The sequence below is a fragment of the Carcharodon carcharias genome, chromosome 22 (assembly GCF_017639515.1).
Source record: "Carcharodon carcharias isolate sCarCar2 chromosome 22, sCarCar2.pri, whole genome shotgun sequence".
Lineage (NCBI taxonomy): Eukaryota > Metazoa > Chordata > Chondrichthyes > Lamniformes > Lamnidae > Carcharodon > Carcharodon carcharias.
Window position 1 is genome coordinate 17,828,370 of NC_054488.1, and position 20,831 is coordinate 17,849,200.

The 20,831-nt window shown below is 43.9% G+C and overlaps 1 protein-coding gene across 5 annotated transcripts in view; it reads right to left on the reverse strand.

Annotated features, from left to right (window-relative positions):
• Nucleotides 1-20,831, reverse strand: part of dhrs7cb (dehydrogenase/reductase (SDR family) member 7Cb) — a 75,700-nt gene that overhangs the window by 34,570 nt on the left and 20,299 nt on the right. For 4 of the 5 annotated variants that reach the window (XM_041216871.1, XM_041216869.1, XM_041216872.1 and 1 more), the window contains one exon: nt 10,673-10,830. In XM_041216871.1, coding sequence (XP_041072805.1) covers nt 10,673-10,826 — 154 coding nt within the window. In that variant the 5' untranslated portion in view covers nt 10,827-10,830. Of the gene's footprint in view, nt 1-10,672; nt 10,831-15,925; nt 16,046-20,831 lie in introns of those variants that run through there. The other variant, XM_041216870.1, reaches the window with a different exon arrangement.

A 20,831-nucleotide genomic window follows, 5' to 3' on the forward strand; every position in this document is an offset into this window, starting at 1 on the left:
GTTCTCCACGGGAGTCGCTAACCTGCTGGGCGGGCCTTAATTGGCCCGCCCACGGAAAATAGTGGCACAGCACGTTTCGGTGGCAGCAATTGGCTGCCCGCCCGCCCGTCAAGGGCAAAATTCTGGCTATAAGTTTCTTAGGGGGCTTGACAGGTAGATGCTGAAAGGCTGTTTCCCTTATGGGAGAGTCTACAACCAGAAGACATAATCTCAGAGTAAGGGGGTCACCCATTTAAGACAGATGACGAGAAATTTCTTCTCTCAGAGAGTGGTGAATCTGTGGAATTCTTTACCATAGAGGGCTGTAGAGGCAGGATCATTAAGAATATTCAAGGCTGAGATAGACAGATTTTTACTCAGTAAGGGAATCAAGGGTTATGGGAAAAAGACAGGAAAGTGGAATTGTGGATTATGAGATCAGCCATGATCTCATTGAATGGTGGAGCAGACTTGATGGGCTGAATGGCCTACTTCTGTTCCTGTGCCTTATGGTCGATTATATTCATCATGTTTATTGGTACACTATGACCCATCAAAAGAATTGGTATTAACATGTGATGCATCTCCTTATGGTGTGGGAGTTGTGTTCTCACATAGGATGGAAGATGGATCAGAAAGGCCAATTGGCTGTCTCCAGAACCCTTTCCACAGCCAATAAGGGTTATTCCCAACTCAAAAAGGAAAGTTTATTGGCGATATTCGGAGTGAAGAAATTCCAACAATACCTGTATGGACGACATTTCACCATTGTGTTAGACCGTAAACTATTAATGGGTTTATTCAGTGAGGATAAAGCCAATCCGCCAATAGCATCAGCAAGAAATCAACACTAGGCTTTGATATCATCTGCGTATGAGTATAGCTTTATGCATCGTCCTGGCTTGCATATTGCAAATGTGGGCACACTCAGTCATCCCCTGTTATGAGATAACATTGTACATGCTCCCTGTGGCACTACAAGAAGTTGTGCTTGTACTGAATTTCTTGGATTCTTCACCTGTGTGTGCGAAGCAAATTAGAAATTGGACGAACAGAGATGCAATATTATCAAAAGTCTGAGACCTTGTATTGCAAGGGTGATCAAATTTACCAGTGTCTGAAGACATGAGACCATTCCATGTCTGAAAAACAGAGTTAAGTTGTCCAGATGGAATCTTGTTGTGGGGATCAAGAGTTGTCGCCTCTGCACAAGGAAGAGAACCACTCTTGACAGAGCTTCACAGTGCACATCCAGGCATATCAAAAGATGAAAATGCTTGCATGAAGCTATGTCTGGCGGCCAGGCATAGAAAGTGACATTGAAAGCATGGTCAAGCACTGTCTCCGTTGTCAGCAACAACAGAAGTTGCCTGTTTTCAACTCCACTGCATCTGTGGGAGCGGCCTGGTCAACACTGGGTTAGACTACAAATTGATTATGTAGGTCCATTCTTAGGTACCATGTTTTTATTGATCATAGATGTACATTCTAAATGGATGGAAGTGCATGAAGTCAGATCACCAACGTCGAGCTATCAAAAAGCTGCGCCATAGTTTTCGTATACATGGCCTATCCTAAGTCATTGTTTCTGATAACGGTACAATTTTTACAAGTACAAAGTTTCAGAGTTTTGTGAGTTTAGATGGAATCAGACATCTTAAAACAGCACCTCATCAACCCTCATCAAATGGTTTAGCTAAAAGAGCTGTGCAAACCTTCAAATCTAGAACGAAGAGGTCTTCCGAAGGTACTCTAGAAACTTGGATTTCCCGCTTTCTTCTCAATTATCCTACAACATTCAGCTACAGGTTCAATGCCATCCAAAGTATTGACGAAACGCCACCACTGTAGAAGGTTAAGTCTGGTGTTTCCAAACTTAGAGGGGGAGGTAGAGAAGAATCAGAGTAATCAAAAATTGAATCACGATATTCATAGCAGAGCTGGAAGATTCATTGTAGGAGACAGTTTTGGTGCAGAATTTTGAAAGCAGACCTTGTTAGGTTCCTGGTACAATTGTCTCAGAAACTGATCCCTTGTCCTTCCAGGTGGAAGTGGAAGACCGAATTGTTCGAAAATACGTGGACCATCTTAGGAGTAGAGACACATTCCAACAACTAGCTATTCCGCCTGTGATTAACGTCAAACCATTAATCCCTGAGATGACAAATTGACCTAGAATAGACATGCCTGACATCTCTGTAGATTTGCCAAACACTGAATTGCCACGTTCTAATGATGAATCTGCAGCTGTAGTTCCTGATCATGTTGATCCAGTGAAAGAACTTCAAGTGGTAGAGCTACGCCGCTCTAACTGAATACAGAAACCACCTCAGAGGCTTAATCTTTAATCACCTAAGTTGTATATACAAATATGTTGTTGGATATTCAAATGTTCTCTGTAAATAGAAACTGTAAAAACACTAAAGGGGGAGGAAATGTAGTAATTGAAGGTATAGCCTTTCCTACAGCCTATCGAGGTCACGTGATTGTTTTTGGAGGCTCTCACCAATGACCCCTAAGCCCAAGTAATCTGGGGAGGCAGGGCTTATGTTGAGGACCTGGTTCAAGCATGTTGCATCTGAAAATCTCTCTGTAATAAAGTTATCTGTTTCTAGTTGAAACCTGTCCAGTATGTCAAGTCATTACATTTAGTAACGAGCAATGAAAAAAAATGGAATGCAGCGTACTAACTGAGGGAAGACTTGAGGCAGGATTTTACGCATCGGCGAGCGGGGTCGGGGCCTGCTTGCAGACGTGTAAAATGATGCACGGTGACATCGAGGGAAACTCCTGATGTCACCACACCTCATTTAAATTTTCAGGAAGGTGGGGGCGCAGCGAAATCAGCTGCGTGCCTGCCAACCAGTCAATGGCCAATTGAGGCCATTGACAGAGTCAATTATGTAATTAAAGGACCTGCCTGTCCAACCTTAAGGCTGGCGGGCAGGCCAGGAGCCCCGGCGGGAATTAGAAAAAGCATCAAACCTCATCCACGGGCGGGATGAGGTTTCATGTGAGGTTTAAAAAATTTTAATAAAGTTTCTGTGACAATTATGGACATGTCCCAACTCTGTGACATTATCACATGAGGAGACATGTTAGGGAAATTTTACTTTTTTATTTTTAGGTTTTGTACATTTAGAGCCGATCTCTCTGAGGCAGCACTTAGCCTCAGGGAGATAAGTATGCTTTTTCATGCCACACTGGACAGCCCTTAATTGGCGCGCCCACATAAAATGACACTGTGCCTCCAATTGGGGGCACCGATCAGAAGCGCGTCTGTGGACGTCTGCCCTTCAACTTTCCACCCCCCCCCCCACCCCTGCTGACGGAGAGAAAATTCAGCCCTTGGAGTTTGGTGAGAGGGGAGTTTTAAGTGCTAATTTTGTTCTTAAATTTTGCTCTTAAAATCTAATCTAGTCTGTAATTCACTATAACTGAAAAGAGCTGTGTAAGCAGGCAAAGTTCTTTCTTTCTTGCAGTTTAGACAGGGTAAGCTCACTCTCAGCTGTAGCAGCTGAGTAGTTAATTAGCTAACTGGTTGCTACAGCCTCAGTTCAGTTTACTATAATTTCAGGGTTCTTTAGTACAGCTTTGGGAAATGGAGTGCAGGTGACTAACTGAGTGAAGACTTGGAGTTTGGTGAGAGAGGAGTTCAGTGAAGGCGGAGAAGGAGTTGCTATTTCCCACTTTCTATCTTTCTCACCCCAGAGAAATTGGTTATTGCTCTATCGCAGGGAAAGACGCTAGCTGTTTGGTGAGTATCTGATAAGTATTATTCTATCCCTAAGTTTTAAAACAGTACACAATTTGGTGGTAAAGTTAATAAAATATATAGGAAAGCAACATTAAATAAGTGATTAATATAGTTAAGTAATTATTAATAACACATTAAGGATGCGGCATGTGGTAGCTCCTGGATAACATTGTGATCCAGGGCAAACACGTCTGCAGTAAGTGTTTGTGGCTGAAGGAAATTTGGCTCAAAGTCATTGAGCTGGAGGCTGAGCTGCAGACTCTGCGACACACAAGGAAGGGGGAAAGTTACCTGGGTGCTTTATACCAGGAGGCAGTCACACCACTTAGGACAAGGTCTTCTAATTTGGTCAGTGGCCAGGGACAGGAGGGTGACCGCTTTGCGGAACACCTTCGGTCTGTCCGCAAGCATTACCCAGACCTCCCTGTCGCTTGCCATTTCAACACTCCACCCTGCTCTCATGCCCACTTGTCCGTCCTTGGCCTGCTGTATTGTTCCAGTGAAGCTCAACGCAAACTGGAGGAACAGCACCTCATCTTCTGATTAGGCACTTTACAGTCTTCCAGACTGAATATTGAGTTCAGCAACTTTAGATCCTGAACCTCTCCTCCATCCCCACCCCCTTTCTGATCCCCCTTTTTTCCAATAATTTATATAGATTTTTCTTTTCGCCCCTATTTCCATTATTTTTAAAGATATTTCCATCCATTGTTTTATCTCTACCTTTTAGCCTATTTCAATCCCTTCCCCCCACCCCAACCCCACTAGGGCTATCTGTACCTTGCTCATCCTGCATTCAACCCTTAATGTCACCTATTAGCACATTTCTTAGCTAATATCACCACCGTCAACACCTTTTTGTCCTTTTGTCTATGACATCTTTTGGCAATCTCCATCTATCACTGGCCCTCTCTCCAGCTCTACCTGCCCAACACCCCCCGCTTAAATCAGCTTATATTTCACCTCTCTTCTATTTTTTCTTAGTTCTGTTGAAGAGTCATACAGACTCGAAACGTTAACTGTGTTCCTCTCCACAGATGCTGTCAGACCTGCTGAGTTTTTCCAGGTATTTTTATTTTTGTTTTTGTACAGGAGGATGTGATTGCAAGTGAGGTAGGTAAGGGGACCGAGAGGGCAGGAGTGCAGGAATGTGAGTTTCTGTAATTGTCCAACAGACTTGAGGTTCTCTCAGCTTGTTTGGATGAGAGTGGGGTTGTGGGGTGGATGAGTAAACTGACCATGTCACCATGGTACAGGAAGCCATCCAAGTGGGGGGAGCAAAAAGGAATGTAGCGATAATAGGGGACAGAATAGTATGGGGGATTGACACTGTTCTCTGTCGCAAAGGGCAAGAGTCCAGATGGCCTTGTTGCCTGCCCGGTGCCAGAGTTCGGGACATCTGCTCAGGGCAGGAGAGGAACTTGCAGTGGGAGGGGGAGGATCCAGTGGTCATGGTCCATTTAGGTACCAATGACATAGGCAGGATGAGGAAGGAGGCTCTGCGTAGTCAGTATGACGACCTAGACACCAAATTAAGAAGCAGAACGTTAAAAGGTAATAATTTCTGGATTGTTATCTGAGCCATGTGCAAATTGGCATGGGACAAATAAGATTAGAGGAATGAATGCGTGGCTCAAAGACTGGTGTGGGCAGAGTGGGTTCCAGTTTGTGGGGCACTGGCATCAGTATTGGGGAAATTGGGATCAGTACCGTTGGGATGGTCCACACCTGAACCGTGCTAGGGCTGGTATCCTCACAAGCCACCTAACTAGGGAAGTAGAGAGGGTTTTAAACTGAATAATGGGGGCAAGGGATTAAATTTGGGAAGATATGGTGAAGCAAAGAGTAGAGACAAGGCAAAGGAGACAGTTATTAATATGGGAAATGATGAACAGACTGCAACAAGAAGGTACAGACAGTACAATTCTAAGACTGAATGTTTCCCTCATTTGGAGCACGTGATTGGCAGACCCGGGAGCAGTCGGGAAACAGGCCCCCAACAGTGATCAGTCCACGTCCGCGATTTCACATTGGCTGGCCAATTAAGGCCCGCCCAGCAGGAAACGCCTCTTCCTAATGGTCATGGAGGGCCGGGCAGGGAACTGTCGGGCGCCGGGTCCAATGGCGACCCAGCGGGCGGTTTAAAATCAGCAGAGGCAGCTCCCTGAAGGCTGCCAGGAGAGAAACTTTCTGCAGTCTGGAGACTGGCGCAATGGCCTCAACAGCGACTGGAGATGTCAGGCTGGAGGGCAGGTCGCGTGGGCGCTCAGCCCCCGTTTCTCGGACAAGTGCCTCGCGGTCCTCATGGAGGAGGTGGGTGTCAGGCGGCTCATCCTCTTTCCCAGGGATGGCAGAAGGAGGCCACTGCATCAGACTAAAAAAGCTTGGGGAGGAGGTGGCAGCCAAGGTCAGCAGCCAAGACATCATGAGGTGCCCATGGGTGCAGTGTCGCAACAGGTTCAGCGACATGCTGTGCTTGGCAAAGGTAAGCACTGTGTTGGCACGGATCAGTGTGGAGAATTGTTAAGGTCTGACCATCCCCCCCATGGAGCTCAGGGGTGCTAGAGTCTGAGTGCCAACTGTCAGTGATGCTGGAGCTGGTCAAGGGGGTGAGCGCTAGCTGCTTGACCTGAGTGCCTTGCGGCTCAAGGGCCACGACTCAAACTCAAGGTGTTCCTCAGGTGGGGTTGGCCAGGCTGCAATGGCGCTGTAGGTAGAGAGTGGATTAATCAATGATCCTCTGCCCTTTCAGGAGAAGAGGAGCCATAACAATAAAGAGAGGTCATGGACAGGCAGAGGCCCCCCAAACCTCCTAATCATGATGAGCTTTGAAATGAATGCTTTGGAACTGGAGCGCCACCACCCACCTGGGTCATCTGGTCATGTAGAGGCAGGGGTCTCTGACGAAAGTAAGAGTGCAGTGCACAGAGGTGAGAGTGTCAGATTGTGCAAATATTCTTATATAATCTCATCATTAATGCGAGCCTTAAAACTGGAGCCCCCATTGATCATTGAAAGACAATGGCACCATGATGCAGATTTCTGTTGGCTCACCAGGATGCCTGGCATGCACAGTGACAGTGTGATGACTTAAACTAACAATATGTCGCTGTTCCCCCTTGGATTCACCAGTACACACTCATATGCAGGACCCCGAAGAGCCACCCTTGATGCCAGAGGTCTACTGGGCTGCAGCTGCACCTGCGTCACACCAGCTCTCCAAACCAGGCACTAGCACAGATACCAGCACCTCGGTGGGCATTAGATCGTCGACTAAAAGGTCAATGCACAGTGGTGAGGGCACTTCACGCTCACTTGAGGAGTAGGTGGAGGCAGAGAGTGCCCAGGGCGACAGCAGTCGGAGGACTGCTGGGAGACCAGAACAATGCTGAGTCGAAGGCAATTGATGAGCCCCTGGAGTCATCCATTAGGCGGCAGATGCTGGATGTCCAGTAGGGTGTGCAGGAAGATCTGGCGGATCTCCATGAGGGTCTGCATGCCATGGTCTCTGTTGTGGAGGAGTCCATGCGGAGCATCAGCACTGCATTAACCCTCAGTGCCAAGCTTACTGCCTCCTCCATTGAGAGAGTGGCATCCAGGGACAGAATCAGGGGTTCCTGGGGTTGTGCTCGGACCTGCAAGCCCTCACACAGGGAATGACTCAGGTTGTCAGTGCCAGTGTGGGAGATGAATGAGGCACCCAGCATCCCACCTATGTGTCCGTCCATCAATGGCGAGCAGGGAGGTCCAGAGCAAACTCACGTTCATTTTGGCAGGAAGAATAAAAAGGAAGCTTATTATCTAAATAGTGAGAGATTGTAGAGCTCTGAGATTCAGAGGGATCCGGGTTTCCGCGTGCATGAATTGCAAAAGGTTAGTATGCAGGAACAGCAGGTAATTAGGAAAGCTAATAGAATGTTATCATTTATTGTGAGGATAATTGATTCCAAAAGTAGGGAGGTTATGCTTCAGTTGTATAGGGCATTGGTGAGACCACAACTGGAGTATTGTGTATAGTACTGGTCTTCTTATTTAAAGAAAGATGTAAATGCTTTAGAAGCAGTTCAGAGGAGGTTTACTCGACTAGTAGCAGGAATGGGTGGGTTGTCTTATGAGGAAAGGCTGAATAGGTTAGACTTGTATCCAGTGGACTTTAGAAGAGTAAGAGGTGACTTAATTGAAACTTTTAAGATCCTGAGGGGTCTTGACAGAATGGATGCGGAGAGGATGTTTCCTCTTGTGGGAGAATCTAGAACTAGAGGTCACTGTTTAAAAATGAGGGGTTGCTCATTTAAGACAGAGATGAGGAGAAATATTTTCTCTCAGAGGATGGTGGTCTTTGGAAATCTTCCTGAAAAAGCAGTGGAAACAGAGCCTTTCAGTATTTTTAAGGCAGAGTTAGATAGATTCTTGATTAACAAGGGGGTGAAAGGTTGTCAGGGATAGGCAGGAATGTGGGGTTAAGGTTACATTCTGATCAGCCGTGATCTTATTGAAGGGCAGAGCAGGCTTAAGGGGCCGAGTGGCCTACTCCTACTCCTAACTAATATGTTAGTATGCTCCTATGTTTGTATTTGTAACAGTCTACTGTTGAAGAATATTCATCTAATAACAATCATAATGTGATCGCGTTCAATGTCGTGTTTGAGAGGAGGAAACAATAATTTTATTTTGTTATCCATTCATGGGATGTGAGTGTCGCTGGCTGGGCCAGCATTTATTGCCCATCCCTAATTGCCCTTGAGAAGGTGGTGGTGAGCTGCTTTCTTGAACCACTATGGTCCACATGCTGTAGGTACACCCACAGTGCTGTTAGGGAGGGAATTCCAGGATTTTGACCCAGCGACAGTGAAGTCAGGATGATGAGTGCCTTGGAGGAGAATTTCCAGGTGGTGGGGTTCCCAAGTGTCTGCTGCCCTTGACCCTCTAAACGGTAGCGGACTTGGGTTTGGAAAGTGCTGTCTGAGGAACTTGGGTGAGTTCCTGCAGTGCACGTTGTAGATGGTACACACTGCTGTCACTGCATGTCAATGGTGGAGAGAGTGAATGTTTGTGGACAGGGTGCCAATTAAGCAGGCTGCTTTGTCCTGGATAGTGTCAAACTTCTTGAGTGTTGTTGGATCTGCAATCATCCAGGCAAGTGGAGAGTATTCCATCACACTCCTGACTTGTGCCTTGTAGATGGTGATCAGGCTTTGCGGAGTCAGGGGATGAGTTGCTTGCTACAGGATTTCAAGCCTCTGACCTGCTCGAGTAGCCACAATATTTATGTGGCTAGTCCAGTTCAGTTTCTGGTCAATGGTAACTTTCAGGATGTTGATAATGGGGGATTCAGCAATGGTAATGCCATTGAATGTCAAGAGGCAATGGTTAGCTTCTCTCTTGTTGGAGATGGTCATTGCCTGCCATTTGTGTGGCGCGAATGTTACTTGACACTTGTCAGCCCAATCCTGGATATTGTCCGAGTCTTGCTGCATTTGCACAAGGCCTGTTTCAGTGTCTGAGGAGTCGCAAATTGTGCTGAACATTGTGCAATCATCAGCGAATGTCCCCGCTTCTGACCTTATGATGGAAGAAAGGTCATTGATGAAGCAGATTAAGTTGTTTGGGCCTAGGGCTCTACACTGAGGAACTCTTGGAGTGATGTCCTGGAAGTGAGATGATTGACCTCCAACAACCACAACCATCTTCTTTTGTGCTAAGTATGACTCCAACCAGCGGAGAGTTTTCCCTCGATTCCCAATGACTCCAGTTTTGCTAGGGCTCCTTAATGCCATGCTTGGTCAAATGCTGCCATGATGTCAAGGGCAGTCACTCTCACCTTACCTCTGGAGTTCAGCTGTTTTGTTCATGTTTCATTTTTCCAGTAGAGGTGACTTCCACAATGGGATGGGCACATAGAGATGAATTAGTCTTGTAGGTGCTGGTACAGAAGTTACAGTGTAAACACTAGGTGGGGGGGGTGCAGGCATTCACCTGGACTGAGCCCTTGATCTGAGCTGCTGCTTGCTAGATGGAAGATAGCAGACTAAATGGATTACAACAAGACAGTGTAACTGGGTCTCCCAGCTAGGGGAGAGGTCATGTGAATCCCACCTCTCCACTTTGGCTTTGATAAAGGATGTATATTCCTCTGTCTGGATTCTTGTGATTGTTAATGTTCCATCCATCCATTAAGAATTTCAAAGGAGGTTGCAGGGTCCTTTCTCCGAGCAGACCGGTAGACTCCATTAGCCAGACCTGGCTTAGGAAATGTAGATGGCCTTTGTATAATTCCCCTTGAATTTGGTCTCCGCAGTCCACAGGGTTGTTAGCATGTCTTCAGATATAATGAGGCACAAATTTCTTTGATACTACCAGATTAGTTCCACTTGTTCAGGGTTAAAGGCAGACATAGCTTCAGTCACTTTAAAGTCTTTGTTCCATTTTAAAAGTTTTAGGAAATAGCCATGTTGATAACATAAGAATATAGTATGAGGTCTTAGCTCCGTTAGTTAGAAGTATCACACCTCATCCTTCCATAACTTCACTCCTCCCTAACTTTCTGACCTTCTGCTGCCCTACAACTTCTCTGTGCTCTTCAAATCCTGGCTTCTTGCACCTCCCTGATTTTAATCATTCCATCCTTGGAGGCTGTGCCTTCAGCTGTCTGGGCCCTAAGCACTGAAATTCCCTCCCTCAACCTTTTTGCCTTTCTGTCTGTCCACCTTTCTCCTAATCTAAGATCTACCTTAAAATCTACCTCTTTGACCAAAGCTATTGGTTACTTGTCCCAACCTCTCTTTATGTGATTCGATGTCAAATTTTGTCTGACAACACACCTGTGAAATACATTGAGATGTTTTACTCTGCTAAAGCCACTACTGTATATAATTTCAAGTTAAAATAAAAACAGGTACTGTTCACAAAAGAAACAAAGAACAATTGATTGCTCACCTTTCCCAAGTCCTGATATAGCGTCAGTTATCACGATCACTTTGTTCCGCACAGCTGATTTGGACATCAGTTGCATTATTCTTTTGTAAACGTAAGCAATGCCAGCAATCCCAACCAGCAATAATGGAAGGATCAATAAAGCCAGAGCACCCATCTCTCTGCAATCAGCAAAACCACAGCAATCAGTGCCACAAAAATTAATAATTGGCACTAAAAAATCAAATGATCAGTATTACATAAACACAGTAATCTGAACTATAAAAGCATAAATCAGTATTATAAAAATTAATAATCAGAGCTACAATTAATATTGATCTGTCGCTTTTTAAATTCATTCATGGAATGTGGAAATCGCTGGCAAAGCCAGCGTTTTTTGTCCATTCCTAGTTGCCGTTGAGAAGGTGGTGGTAAGCCATCTTCTTGAACCTCTGTCATCACTGTGGTATAGGTACACCCACAGTGCAGTTATGGAGGGAGTTCCAGTCATTTGACCCAGCAACAGCGAAAATACAGTGATATAGTTAAAAGTCATAGTGTGTGACTTGGAGGGGAACTTGCAGTGTTAGTGTTCCTTTGCATCTGCTGCCCTTGTTCTTCTCAGTGGCAGAGTTTGCGGGTTTGGAAGTTGCTTTCAAAGGAGCCTTCGCGAGTTGCTGCAGTGTATGCTATAGATGGCACACACTGCTGCCACTGTACATCTGTGGCGGAGGGAGTGAATGTTTAAGGCAGTAGTTGCTTTGTCCTGGGTGGTGTCAAGCTCCATGATTGTTGTTGAAGCTGCACTCAAGGCAAGTGGAGATTATTCCATCACACCGATGATTTTTTGTCTTGTATCTGGTGAACTGCCTTTAGTGAGTCAGAAAGCAAGTTATTCACCTCAGAATTCCCAGCATCTGACCTGCTCTTGTAGCTAAAGTATTTACGTGGCTGGTTCTGTTCATTTTCTAGTCATGGTAACCCCCCAGGAAGTTGATAGCGAGAGTTTTATGGGGAGGCGGTAGTGTTGTGGTAATGTCACTGGGCCCACAATCCATAGCCTAATGCTCTGGGGACACAGATTCAAATTCCGCCATGGCAGCTGGTGGAATTTTTTTTTAATTCAATTAATGAACCTGGAATTGAAAACTAGCCTTGGTAAGGGTGACCACAAAACCATCATCAATTGTAGTGAAAACCCATTGGTTCACCAAAATTCTTTAAGGAAGGAAATCTGCCATCCTTACCTGGTCTGGCCCACATGTGATTCCAGACCTACAGCAATTGGTTGACTCTGCCCTCTGAAATGGCATAGCAAACCACCACAGAAAAGTCAAACCAGATGGGTTGCAGTGATCCAAGAAGCTGGCTCATCACCATCTTCTCAAGGGCAATTAGTGATGGGCAACAAATGCTGGCCTTGCCTCCAACACATCAAAGAAAGGATTTTTTTTTAAATTTAGCAATGGTAATGCCATTGAATGTCAAGGGGAGATGGTTAGTTTCTCTCCTATTGGAGATGGTCATTGCCTGGCCCTTGTGTGGTGTAAATGTTACTTGCCACTTGTCAGCGCAAACCTGAATGTTGTTCAAGTCTTGCTGCATATGGACATACACTGCTTCAGTATCTGAGGGGTCATGAATGGTGCTGAACACTGTACAATCATCAGCAAACATCACCACTTCTGACCTTATGATGGAAGGAAGGCCTTTGATGAAGCAGTTGAAGATGATTGGGCCTAGGGCACTATCCTGAGGAAATCCTGCAATGATGTCTTGGGACTGAGGTTATTGACCTCCAACAACCACAACCATCTTCCTTTTTGCTAGGTATGACTCCAACCTAGGGCTCCTTGATGCTACACTTGGTCAAATGCTGCCTTGATGTCTTGGACAGTCAATCTCATGTTATCTTGGGAATTCAGCTCTTTTGGGAATGTTTGGACCAAGGCTGTAATAAGTGGCCCTGGTGGAATCCAAAGCCAATCAGTGAGCAGTTTATTGCTGAGTAAGTAAGTAGCACTGTCACAGCATCTTTCATCACTTTGCTGTTGATTGAGGGTAGACGAATGGAGCAATAGATGGCTGGATTGGATTTGTCCTGCATGAGGTTTCCTTGCCCATATTTGACCTGATGACATGAGACTTCATGGTATCCGGAGTCAATGTTGAGGATGCCCAGGAGCACTCCCTTCTAACTGTATACAACCAGACAGTCACCTCTGGTGAAAATATTGCAATCAATACTGCAAACACAGTGATTAGTACAGTTAAAATTGATCAAAATAACTAATACAGTATTACAAAACATTAATTGTTACAACAAAACATAATGAGCTTTACAATAAAACATAGTGATCATTAGTTCAAAAAAATAGGGATTAGTATTACCGAAATATCGATCAGTACAAGAAACAACATGGAGCTAACAAATCAGTGTCATTTCTGAAATTCGAATTCATCACAGAAGTTTTCAAATAAAATTAATTGAGCTGAGGAAGCTTGCACTATTAAATTCACGGGCTATGTTTCTTTAGTAAACATAAATTCATGATTCCTGAGACACAGGTATTTAAATTGTTTTCTTCATCAGCTTATTGACACCCACCATACTCAAAAAACATCTCCCTCCACCTGGACTCCTCCCTCTGGATTCTTACCTTCTCTTGATCTTTTCATTGAGAACTGTCGGTGTGACATCAGTCGTCTCAATTTCTCTGCTCCTCTCACCCACTCTAACCTGTCTCTCTCTGAACTTGCTACATTCCGTTCTCTCAGGTCCAACCCTGACATTGTCATCAAACCTCCTGACAAGGGTGGTGCTGCTGTTGTCTGGCGCACTGACCTCTATCCCGCAGAAGCTGAGCGTCAACTTGCAGACACTTCCTCCTAACTACCCCTGGACCATGACCCCACCACTGAACATCAAACCATTGTTTCCAGGACTGTTCCACAGCTTCCAGCCTCAAAGTCTCCCTACCTCCTACCCAAAATCTGCAAACAGGACTGTCCCGGCAGACCGATCATGTCAGCCTGTTCCTGCCCCATGGAACTCATGTCTTGCTATCTTGACTCCATTCTCTCTCCCCTTGTCCAGTCCCTTCCCACCCACATCCACAATTCCTCTGACACCCTATATCATATGAACAATTTCCAGTTCCCTGGCCCCAACCGCCTCCTCTTCACCATGGACGTCCAATCCCTCTACACCTCCATCCCCCACCGGGATGGTCTAAGGGCTCTCCACTTCTTCCTTGAACAGAGGCCCAAACAATCCCCATCCACCACCACTCTCCTCCGTCTGGCTGATCTTGTTCTCTCATTGAACAATTTCTCCCTAAACTCATCTCACTTCCTCCAAATAAAAGGTATGGCTATGGGTACCCGCATGGACCCCAGTTATGCCTGTCTCTTTATGGGGTATGTGGAACATTCCTTGTTCCAGTCCTACTCTGGCCCCATCCCACAACTCTTTCTCTGGTACATTGATGACTGCTTCGGTGCCGCTTCATGCTCTCGTCTGGACCTGGAAAAATTTGTCAATTTCCACACCTCCATCATTTTCACATGGTCCATCTCTGACACTTCTCTTCCATGACCTCTCTGTCTCAATTTCTGGTGATAGACTGTCCACCAATATTCATTTCAATCCTACCGACTCCCACAGCTACCTTACTACAGCTCCTCACACCCCGCTTCCTGTAAGGACTCCATCCCATTTTCTCAGTTCCTTCGCCTCCGTCGCATCTGTTCTGATGATGTCACTTTCAAAAACAGTTCCTCTGACATGTCTTCCTTCTTCCTTATCCGAGGTTTTCCACCCCAATGGTTGAAAGGGCCCTCAACCGTGTCCGGCCCATCTCCCGCGCATCCGCCCTCACACCTTCCTCTCCCTCCCAGAACCACGTTAGGGTCCCCCTCGTCCTTACTTATCACCCCACCAGCCACATTCAAATGATCATCCTCTGCCATTTCCTCCAAGTCCAGCATGATGCCACAATCAAACACATCTTCCCTTCACCCCACTGGTGGCATTCCACAGGGATCATTCCCTCTGGGAAACCCTGGTCCACTCCCCCATCACGCCCTACACCTCAACCCCTTCCCATGCAACTGCAGAAGGTGCAACACCTGCCCCTTTACTTCCCTTCTCCTCACCGTCCAAGGGCCCAAACATTCCTTTCAAGTGAAGCAGCATTTCACTTGCATTTCCCTCAATTTAGTCTACTGCATTCGCTGCTCCCAATGCGGTTTCCTCTACATTGGAGAGACCAAACGCAGACTGGGTGACCGCTTTGCAGAACACCTTCAGTCTGTCCGCAAGCATGACCCAGACCTCCCTGTCGCTTGCCATTTCAACACACCACCCTGCTCTCATGCCCACATGTCTGTCCTTGGCCTGCTGCAATGTTCCAGTGACGCTCAACGCAAACTGGAGGAACAGCACCTCATCTTCCGACCAAGCACTTTATAGCCTTCTGGACTGAATATTGAGTTCAACAACTTTAGATCATGAACTCTCTCTCATGAACATCCCCACCCCCTTTCTGATCCCCTGTTTTTCCAATAATTTATATAGATTTTTCTTTTCCCACCTATTTCCATTATTTTTAAATGTATTTCCATCCATTGTTTTATCTCTACCTTTTAGCCTATTTTGATCCTTCCACCCACCCCACCCCCACTAGGGCTACCTGTACCTTGCTCGTCTTGCTTTCTACCCTTATTGTCACCTATTAGCACATTCCTTAGATAATATAACCACCGTCAACACCTCTTTGTCCTTTTGTCTCTGACAGCTTTTGGCAATCTCCACCTATCACTGGCCCTCTATCCAGCTCTGCTTGTCCCACCTCCCCGCCCCCCCTTAAACCAGCTTACATTTCACCTCTCTTCTATTTTTCCTTAGTTCTGTTGAAGAGTCATATGGACTCGAAACATTAATTGTATTCCTCTCCGCAGATGCTGTCAGACCTGCTGAGTTTTTCCAGGTATTTCTGTTTCTGTTTTGGATTTCCAGCATCCACAGTTTTTTGTTTTTATCATAGTGATGGTTTCATGGTCATTATTATTGAGACTGGCTTTCAATTACAGATTTTTATTTTTAATGAATTGAATTTAAATTCCACCAGCTGCCATGTTGGATTTGAAGAGGATTAGTCTGGGCTGTTGGGTTACTAGTCTAGTGGATTACCACTACTCCATCATCTCCTACTAGGTGTAGGTGTAGGCATTCCCACTGTTAAAATGATAAGCTTTAATTTTTGCTTCACTCACCACTACATCCTGATTTATCTTGTCTTCTCTCATGCTTTTTCATCTTTAAGGATATCCTGAACTACAAGCTTTGTCCCTTAACCTTAATTTCTCAGCTTAAAAAAAACATGTCAGCCAAGACGGCCTGTGAATTGCGAGTGACTTTTAACCTTATTCTCTGGATCAAGAAAACATTTCTTCACACAGTTCATCCTGAGGAAGGAAGGGAGGGAGAAATGAACATTCTCACAAAATTGGTTTATTCAATCTGTAGGTTCTGACAGGGGAATTATAATTTCATAATGAAACAACAGAATTACGCATTCATAGATGCTTACTTGATGCCACACTTCATTCAGGTTCCAACATGAGAATAGTCACTGCAGGGCAAGAAAACGTAGGCACAAAAAATTATGTGGTCCTGTTTCAAGAAAAGGCCACCCAGCAGAAAAACAATTGGATCTTAAAATCAGGGCTCACTTTCAGGATTCCCTTTGTCAATAAGCACTGAACATCTGAATTTATGTCCAGGCTCTCGTGTCAGGACTTGGGGTTTCAACTCTATTAGAATAAAAATCAACAACAACTTGCATTTAATAGCAAGAATCAGATGAAATTTGAAACAGAACTTAGGAAGACAGGAAGACCACAAGCTTGATTGGAGAAGTTGGTTTTAAAGCGGAGAGAGAGGTGGTGAAGTGCAGAGGTTTGTGGACAAAATTCCAGAACACAGACACTGAATGTACAGTCACTGATGACAGGGTGAAGGCAGTGGGAATGCACAAGCGGTCAAAGTTAGAGGAACATGAGTTCTTGGAGAGTTGTAGGACTGGAGAATATTACAGAGACAGGAATGGGCAGGGCCATGGAGGGATTTGAACATGAGAATTTTAAAGTCAAGTCTTTGGTGAACTAGCAGCCAAAGTAGGAAAGCAAACACAGGGATGATGAGACTTGGTATGAGCTTTGGATGCACTCAAGTTTATAGAGAGTGGAAGATGGGGAGCCGGCCAAGATAACATTGGAACAGTTTCATCAGCAGATGGGCAAGGCAAGGGCAATATTATGGAGGTGGACTTGGTTTTAATGAGCCTTCCACATAATCCATCTTCTTAGGCAGTCCCTCAGCATCAAGGATGATTTGCTTCCACTCCAGTTTGTTGGGTTCTGAGGTGGTTGATCTGCAGACACTGCCACATATGGGACAGGTAGTTCTTCAAGGGTGGAGGTTTTTTGAGCTCACTCTGGTGTCTCGACTTTGGCTCTGCATATTCCCAATGAAGTTTCTCCATATGTTCAGTATCTTCCTGAATAAGCCTTCTCCGTTTTGGTCGGTCATAAGCCAGAGACACCCATGAGTCAGTGGGGATGTTTGATCTCCTCAGGGATGCTTTGAGGACATCCTTAAAGTGTTTCTGCTGTACTCCTGGGAGTCTCCTGCCATGACCAAGTTCCGGGTAGAACAGTTGCTTTGGTAGTCTCATGTCAGTATTATGATCCTGGACCAGAGCCCCAAGTTATTGGTACAATCCAGTTAGAGACCAGTAACTTCTTGTTAAAAGTAGACAACATTTGCAATTCAAGACACTTGCTAAGAGAAGAAAGCCACAAGATTCCACAGGTTTTGAACAAACAAAATAAACTTTACCATACAAGATCAGAAAGGTAAAAATAAACTTACAGTATCTATCTTATACTCTAACATTCAGGGTTAATATAGGATATACATGAATTAACAGGCAAACTGTGGTCAAACACACCACACTGCAAACTAAATATCAAGCATGACCAGGACAGACCCCATGTATTTCACAGCAACCCATCCAGACATCAGTAAACACTATGGATCAACCAATGTCATTGGAACTTTGTCTCTCTCATGAGGGATTCCAGTCTTCATCTTTGAAGATCTCACCTCAGAATTCTCTCTAAAAGTCAACCCAATTCAAACGGCCTCAATGTTGGCCTACGTCACAGGTTTTAATCTCATCTCTGAGACTCCATTCCCCTGGATTCCAAGTCTGCGTTCCAGCGCCAACTTACAAACACAACTTCAGCTCTTCAGCCACACTGAACATAATACTACTGCTCCAAAGGGATACCTTCTCCCCAACGACCTGTAGCATGGAGTCAGCAACCTTCTAATTCTTTCCAAAATCTTCAGAGATTCTCCTGAGCCTCAATTCTTAAAGTCTGCCAACTGTAGCCCTTTTTCTGCTTGGAGCCTCTTTCTCTGCTCCTCTCTCTTTCCTTTCAAGTGGGACCTCTTCCTGTCCCCTTACCCAGTCCCCTGTCTGGGTCTCTTCTCTGAATATGGTGTCCGTCCTCTGGCCACATGATTCGATTTTCATGTGCTTTTCCTTTTATGCAGCCTCACTGGGCCCAACCTCAGTCCAAAGAGCTACAGAATATTGGATTGCACATCTGCTACCTGGTCCCAGTCCACGTATGTGCAAAACTCCTGAGGCATGCTGAGAGTTGTGGTTCCCAACCATTGAGGTAAGTCTGGATCTCATAACACCTTTCCTTTGGGATAAAGAAAGCTTCACCATAGTGAAGGTTTCTTTACAATGGGTTTACAATTTCTTTATATGAAATACATAATATCATAAACTACTAACAAATAACTTATTACACACTGTAATAACTTTTCATTTTGATCCACAATTACACCTTATATTATAAAGTTATAAAGGTTTAAGAAAAACAAAAGCCAGTACATGTAACAAGTAGAATTAGCAAGATTTAATCATCATGCAACTATCACAACTCAGAACCTACCTTTTCTCCTATACCTGTTCTTTAACTCTGGACAGAATATTAACAATTACATGGTTTTTCCATAAACTTTTCAAGGTCAACTAAAAGCTGTGAAGATACATTAAAGTTTTCTTTAGAAACATCTTAACCAGCTTGTAGTTCTGTTTTGTACCATGGGTTTTCAACTTTTCTGGTGCAACTACAAATCAATACACTTATGTTCTTCCCCCCTTCACACATGGATACATATGGGCTACACTATATGATACAAATAACGTTCACCTGGGTTTCTCAACTTCAATATAGACGAACATGGGGTTTTTCTTACTTTTCTCCCCAGTTGATGGAAACATGCTTATAATGGGTCCTTTAAGTTTGCTACAGAAAGCTTGTATGTCTGATTGACAACCAGCTTCAAGATTATCTTGTTCACTCACTTCCTCCAAAACCAATTTTGTTGTTTCATTGCTTTGATTAACACCAGGTGAATAAACCTGCACCGAGTGAGTTTTCCTCCTTTTACTCAAGTCATTTTCTAGTTTATCCAAGACATGTGCCACAGCCTTCTGCACACATTCATATTCTTCTTGCTGATGATTGTTATTACATGGCAGATGATATGTGCCAGGCAGACCAAATCCATGAGTGAAACATGGTCACACTATCACAATCTCAATTTGTATTTATTTTGAAATGCGTGCACTGAATTCAGAAGTAATAAGTCCATCAAGATTTCTAGAGATTTTTTAAAAATAAAATTAAAATATTTATTAACAAAATTAAAAGATGTCAAGCACATACATAAGACTACAATTACTACTATAATAATTCCTAAAATTCCTAATTAACCTAACTCCCAGTTACACCCTCTTTAAGGCAACGGTCCAAAAATTGATCTGAGATTTTAAACAGATCCAGTAAATTAACATGATACCCTAGACAGTAGAATTCCAAAAGCTTTCTCCAGCTTCAGTTTCGGTAGACAACTGGCTTATGCACAAATGCTGGAGGCTTCATTAAGGCTTTTGTGTGAAATCTCACAGGGCTTCTCCTGACACATAGCCTCTTCTTCTTTATATATGTTTCTCTCTTTTTAATATGTAAATTCTATTGATACATATGTCTTTGAAACTATCTTCCTCACAATATAAAAACTTTCAAGTTGCTACTATTTATTGTCAGTAACCTTAATAAACACATTCCTTAGCCTTGCTTATCTGGCTAGTTGTAAACAGATTAAAATCCCTTTGAAATCCAAATGTCCCTTCATCTATCTAAAAATGCAAATTCTCTTCACACCTTACATGCTAAACCAGCATCCATGTTTTCTCATTAGCATGTCAAGCACTTAGCTTCTTTTGATGAATTAAAGTTTGCAGTCTACTTGACTCCAAATATAATTAAATCACACAGACAGACCCAATTACTTACCTCATAAACCTACTTCAAAATAAACCAGAAAATATTATGAAAATGATTATACTTTCATGACAATGCTTGAAAAATGAAAGCTTCATCTCCACTTCTTTCAATGTTTCATCCAAATATTTGTTTACTCTTACTTTCCAATTCTGTCCCAAGCTTTTTAATCTTTTCATTCAACTCAGCAGTTGCTCTGGTGAGTTCAGTTGTCTTTGTTTCAGTCATCTGTGGAACCTGTATACAAGCTTAACAACTTCACATGGACATTTTGTTCATTTTTGAATCTTTCTTCCATGGTTACTGACTGTTCCTTAGACTTTTCCAATTACCATTAAATCCTCAATCTGTTTCTTAAAATTTTCATTATCTGCTTTTAAAGTCTGGATCTGCTCTTCCATACCATACATCTCATCTTTCTTGTTCTCCAGATTGTACTGGAGTTCAAGAATTCCCTTGCTTCTTTCACAATGAAGTTCCAATAGTTCAGAAGTTTTTAATTTTGCTATCAACCAACCGTTCTGATTCATCAGCAATCCCTTTTCCTGTTCAAGACATTTTTCATGATACTTAATAGAGACTAATGATTGAAGTTCGTCCAGTTTTAATTGAAGATCTATCTTCATTGAAGTTGCTTTTACAAGTTTACCATTCAGATTTCTTAAGTCCTCATTCAAATGTGCTACTTCCTATGACCAATACTCCAATGTTCTCAGCAATTCTCATTTTTCATTAGCAAACTTACTTT